General features: G+C 39.4%; 2 protein-coding genes across 2 annotated transcripts in view; one reads left to right on the forward strand and one right to left on the reverse strand.

The window, feature by feature from the left end:
- The first annotated feature begins 172 nt into the window (after positions 1-172).
- On the forward strand, positions 173-3,674 carry SARC_04785 (hypothetical protein). Its single transcript, XM_014301365.1, has 5 exons — positions 173-262; positions 1,077-1,190; positions 1,829-1,916; positions 2,280-2,403; positions 3,502-3,674. Exons 2-5 carry the CDS (start codon positions 1,182-1,184, stop codon positions 3,593-3,595), a joined length of 315 nt encoding a protein of 104 aa, XP_014156840.1. The 5' UTR covers positions 173-262; positions 1,077-1,181; the 3' UTR covers positions 3,596-3,674.
- Positions 3,675-5,411: 1,737 nt separating this feature from the next.
- SARC_04786 (hypothetical protein) overlaps positions 5,412-6,016 on the reverse strand; it is a gene marked incomplete at its 3' end in the record, with an annotated part of 9,733 nt that continues 9,128 nt past the window's right edge. The window contains exon 9 of the mRNA XM_014301366.1: positions 5,412-5,548. Coding sequence (XP_014156841.1) covers positions 5,412-5,548 — 137 coding nt within the window. The remainder of the gene's footprint in view (positions 5,549-6,016) is intronic.

Consider the following 6,016-nt stretch of genomic DNA (forward strand, 5'->3'; position numbering starts at 1 on the left):
TAGTAATATATACATATATAGATTTATATATATATATATATGTAAATATATATATATATATATATATATCTGTACTTCTATCTGTGTGCTTGTGGTTATTTGATAGTGTATAAGTCTTACATCATGTTTAGCCACTGACACATACCCCATTCATTTGTTATCACATCTTTCAGATGCTTTTCACTGGGATTGTCTTGACAAGGAATGTCGGGCCCTTCCTCCAACTACTGCCCCCGCAGGATACACATGTCCAACCTGCTCGGTATGGTTTCTCGCATTGATATGTATTCGAACATACATATTGATATGTATTCGAACATACATATACCTACTACTAGTTTATATAGAGAGATACGTGTATAATTGTGAACGACTTTCTTGTCATGAGACCTCGCGTTGGTTTGATTGTATATATATATTTATACAAATAGATATATATATATATATATTTGTATTTATATTAATATTTATATTTGTAAATATACATCTATATATATATATATATATATATATATGTCTATATATATATATACTTATTTATATATATACATCTATATATATATATATAATGGTGAATACCTTTACTTGCTTACATATGTGTGTGGCTATATGTATTTGTATGCAATATATTACCATGTATCACTGACTCGTTATAAGAGCTCGCGTTGGTTTACGTGATTATATCCTAGTGTGTATCTACATATGGTTTTATATGGTTTGTGTACCCCGGCCTTTGTGCTAGAAGTCCTCGTACTAGTACGTATATATATATATATATATATGTATATGTATATAAACATGTACACGTATACTTTCTACGCATTCAATTATAGCTTCAAATTTTTCCCACAATGCTTTCAATATGTTCGTAACTAGGCAACTTGTCGTACTCAATCGTATGTACATGTACTCATATGTATATATGCTCATGTACCCATATGTATATATGACCATGTACCCATATGTATATATGCACATGTACTCATATGTATATATGCACATGTACTCATACGTATATATGCTCATGTACCCATACTCAATCGTATGCACATGTACTTATATGTATATATGCACAGGCTCCGATCATTCCCACAAAGAATTCCAATTCACCCGTAGCGGCGGCTTTAAATCAGAAGCTCTCGACCGCAGTTTGGGGCAAGACATCCGCATATGTGCCAGGCATGGACATGGTGTGTATACTGCTTAGTAATTGTGGCATAGATCAATGTATAACTATAGACATGGTATGTACACTGCGTAGTACCTGTGGAATAGATCAGTGTATGGCTATAGACATGGTATGTACACTTCTTAGTACCTGTGGCATAGATCAGTGTATGGCTATAGTTTCCATGGATAAATGGAGACGTGTGGGGTGGATGGTATGTGTTAATAGCCATAGTCACTTATTGTTTGCGATGCTAGTTCACGTGTGGGGTGGATGGTATGTGTTAATAGCCATAGTCACTGCTCGTTTGCGATGCTACTTCTGTGCATGCTACGTATGGATCGCCTAGGTGTCCCGGTTAGTGTGTTGGAGTATTTTGCTATCTAAATATAGTGCGTTGGGAGTATTTTGGTGTCTAGTTAGTATATTGATACAAGATTGGAAGATATCAACTGGATGCTATGTTTGTGCGGTAGGGTCTTTGGTTCGTAGACTACGAGTACGGGCGTGTCTGTGCCTGAACTGTACAGACTGGTCTTTAGCATACTCAGTATATGGACAAGTATTGATGTGTAAGGTTTGGGTGAGTGAAGTACCACAGCGGCTTATAGGCTCATATGACTAACGTTGTTGTATGCGGATGTGTGCACATTCGAACAGAGGGCCAGCGCACACGACAACAACGCACACCAAATGGGACACGCGAACACCTCACCACCAGCAAGGGATTATGGGAACCAGTACAAACGTATGTGCACATGCGTAGGTATTCTTATACATACATATAGGAGGACAAGGACACATATATATTCTCTTGTTAGTAACAATTTATGGGAATCTGTACAAACGTATGCGCACATATCTAAGTTCAATCTGAGAATGGACAAGGACACATATTCATGTATATGATTGTTATAAGTGTATGAGGATGTGCGGCATCCACTAACCAATGCTAATGGATTGTAGCAAGGGTGTATACGTGCATGTATAGGACTGTTTGTGCATGCATACGTGCACGGGGATGGGATACCTATCCATATACGATAACAACTGAACTTAGTATAATACATAGTCTCATGCATGGGTTTGGTAATGCTTATACCCTCCACAGCGCCACCATCGCAGTACACACAACAACAGAGCACAGTGCAGATATCACGAGATGACTCCGTTGACAGGCGACCGAGTGGTTTACAGACGGCCAGTTGGGTCACGCGATGGAAGAGAAAACTGGGGTATGTGCGTATGATTTGTGTTGTATTGTATGGATGTGTAGTGTGTGTGTTGCTGGGGTGTGTTCGTATGATTTGTGTTGTATTGTATGGATGTATAGTGTGTGTGTTGTTGGGGTGTTTGCGTATGATTTGTGTTGTATTGTATGGATGTGTAGTGTGTGTGTTGTTGGGGTATGTGCGTATGATTCGTGTTGTATTGTATGGATGTGCAGTGTGTGTGTTGTTGGGTATGTGCATATGATTTGTGTTGTGTCGTATGGATGTGTAGTGTGTGTGTTGTTGGGGTATGTGCGTATGATTTGTGTTGTATTGTATGGATGTGTAGTGTGTGTGTTGTTGGGGTGTGTGCGTATGATTTGTGTTGTATTGTATGGACGTGTATAGTGTGTGTGTGTGTGCATATGTATTCTATTGTTGTTATCCATAGACACACCTCTACTTTGTGTGTGTGTGCATATGTATTCTATTGTTGTTATCCATAGACACACCTCTACTGTGTGTGTGTGTGCAAATGTATTCTGTTGTTGTTATCCATTACACCTCTACTATGTGTGTGTGTGCATATGTACTCTATTGTTGTTATCAATCGACCCACCTCTACTGTGTGTGTGTGTACATATGTATTCTATTGTTGTTATCCATAGACACACTTTGCTGTGTGTATGTGTGCATATGTATTCTGTTGTTGTTTTCCATAGACATACCTCTACTGTGTGTGTGTGTGCATATGTATTCTATTGTTGTCATCCGTACACGGTGTGTGTTTCTTTGTCTGCCTGTACTCTCTCTATTAGTGTGAGCCTATTCGATGTATCGTGGTGTAGTGCAATGTAAAGTCTCTATTGGGTGCTACGGTTACTGTTCCAGATCTGAACAATCTGGCTGCCATAAATGGCGTGAAACAGCTCCTTGCCTGTCTATACTCTCATTGAGTTATTTTACTTTTCTTCTTCCCCATTGGCCGACACAGTGTACACCAACGTACCATCCTTATTTAGCAACCTTCCCTTATTTAGCGTATTCTGTCTTCGTTGGCATGCTTGCCGTATTTAGCTCCCTTTTCCTTATATGGCACACCTTCCTTTTGGCGCACCACAGCATCAGGCCCCTGGCGCTGATGGGCAGAGACTTTACTAGGCTGGCCATCGTGTGTCTCGGAGTGCTGTGTCTATATCTGCTGATGCAACGGTGAAGAGTCATCCCGGAATTCAATATAAAAAATCTATTCCGGTACGGGGGTTTTTTTGTGTAAACCCTGCACTCGATGGTGTTTATTAATGTATATACGGATTCACGGGACGTTTGACAGTACGCGTACATGTTGTATAGGAGAACGATCGGGGTGTGGAGACTTCTATAGTTAAAACCCCAAATTACTTCGAAGTGTAGGTAAGAGCAGTAGCATCCCTCATCCGATGCAGACGCTGTATCCAGCACCTCTGCAACCGTTGCATTCAGCACACGCATCTGTTCGATATCTCGGGCGTATGGGAATGTACAGTGTAGTAGAGCCATTTCACGTCTGTGTGTGTGTGTGTTATCATTAGTATGCATGTGCACGTGGGGGTTGTAGCTATCTGTGTGTGCACTGTGGCGTTATGGATACGCTTCGAAGCACTTCATATATAGCCACTCGCCCAGTAATGGCGATCAAGCCGAACGCCGAAATATTCAATGAATGTGTATATTATATAAGAGACATGAAACAGTCACTGTATGTATGTAGACATACAAGATCATATAAAATATGTAATGATTATTTATATAGATATATAGATACAAGGTGCTTACAAAATTTAGAATGAATGTATATATACTTATTAAGTGCAAAAAAAATATATAATGAATGTAACTATCCATATATCCATATCAAATACACGTGAAATACATAATGAATGTATATATATACATGGCACATAAAAAATATGTAGTGAAATTACATATACATTTAAGGTGCATACAAAATATATAGTGAATGTATATATACACATATACATACAAAATATATATTGAATATATATATATATATATATATACTTATAAGGTGCACTAAAATATATAATGAATATATATATATTTATGGTACATACAAGATATATAATAAATGTATATATACACAAACGTACCTACAAAATGTCCAATGAATATATATATATACATATACATATAAGGCATGTATGGCCCTGATAAAACGCTGTTTCTAGCCGAAGTGACAGATGTTGTCAGGTATACTAACTGTACATAGGACTGCTAACAGTTATATGCTGTTGGCCGAGAATTGGATTCGGATTATAGTATGGATTGATATTTGATAAGAGCTGTATGCTGCAACGTCACAAGGCCTGATTCACTATTTCCAAAGGATACCGCGATCCAAATACCTTGCCACACTTCCGAGACACACTTGTTATTTATTGGTTATAGTAACGAACGATGTTATACTGTACGCTTGTAATAGGTAGTAGGAGGCCAGTGCATATATCGATTTAGTGTGTGCGTGTGCATGTATCCAGCTAGTGTGTGCATGTGCATATATCGAGTTAGTGTTTGCACGTACATGTATCGAGCTAGCTTCTTCGTGGTGGTGGTCATGCTGGTGTGTCCAAACCTCTCCTGTGTTGCTTCTGCTGTAGTAAGACCTTCAGGTATTGTAGGTCACTCACTACCACCACTCGAGTCTATCCTCCTGTGTTGCTTCTGCTGTAGTAAGACCTTGGGTATTGTATAACACTCACTACCACCACTCTAGTCTATTGCGGTGTGTTCGTGTCCGTATTCGTCTCGATGATTCATGCCAAGTATTGAAGAAAGTCGGTCCCAATTTCCGGGTGGCCTATTCGGATGGCAACGGTGTTATGAGCACCTTCCGGTGTCCGCCTGCTGAGTCTGGGGATTCCCCCTCAATTTCGGAATGGGTTGGGTTTGATGGGTTTTGTCCACCTTTTTTTTTCGGGTTTGTTCTGTATTAAACCCAATCTCTCGCGGCTGATTTGGCCCTCTCCCGAAGTTCATTGGTAATCTGTGGGCTGTGGTGGTGTGTCTGCCCTTGCGGCTTCGGCTAGGTCGAGTCCTCCTGATTTAAGGTCCAGGAGTTCTTTCCCGGTCGCTCGCAGCTTACCACGCAATAGAAATATCCGTTCAGTCGCTGTAGGCGATGTATGAAACGGGCGCGTGTGGTTGGAGGTGGTTCCAAGAATAGATGTGTTGCAGGGTTTAGGGTTTAGAAGTAAACCCTAGAACACCTTTGGAAATGATATGTTTGCCGTGACTGTGACATTCCGGGAAGTAACGAGCTTGCTGTATTCGAAAGGCAGTATATCGATATGTGTTTATATTTGTGTATATCTTCGCATTGCATATATATATATGTGTGTAGATATATAAGGGCTTTGTTGCGTGCGACCGTCGCAGACACCAAAGTACGCACCACAGGTATCTATGTGAGCTAGGGTTTAGTTCAACATACGAGCCATTCACCAGTGCACATAGATCGCAAATGGAGTATAGCTCATTCAAATAAATAGCAATTCGCTATCTCTATCAGAAAATCACGATATATATATATATATATATATATATATATATATATAGTAAATAATATATATATATGTGT

Source organism: Sphaeroforma arctica (assembly GCF_001186125.1).
Source record: "Sphaeroforma arctica JP610 unplaced genomic scaffold supercont1.282, whole genome shotgun sequence".
NCBI lineage: Eukaryota > Ichthyosporea > Ichthyophonida > Sphaeroforma > Sphaeroforma arctica.

Bases quoted from the DNA above. Each gene is read 5' to 3' on its own strand.
- SARC_04785 (XM_014301365.1), top strand. The intron at 1,917-2,279 runs GTATGTGCACAT...TACCCTCCACAG, and splicing joins TTATGGGAACCAGTACAAAC to CGCCACCATCGCAGTACACA. The intron at 2,404-3,501 runs GTATGTGCGTAT...GGCGCACCACAG, and splicing joins CGATGGAAGAGAAAACTGGG to CATCAGGCCCCTGGCGCTGA.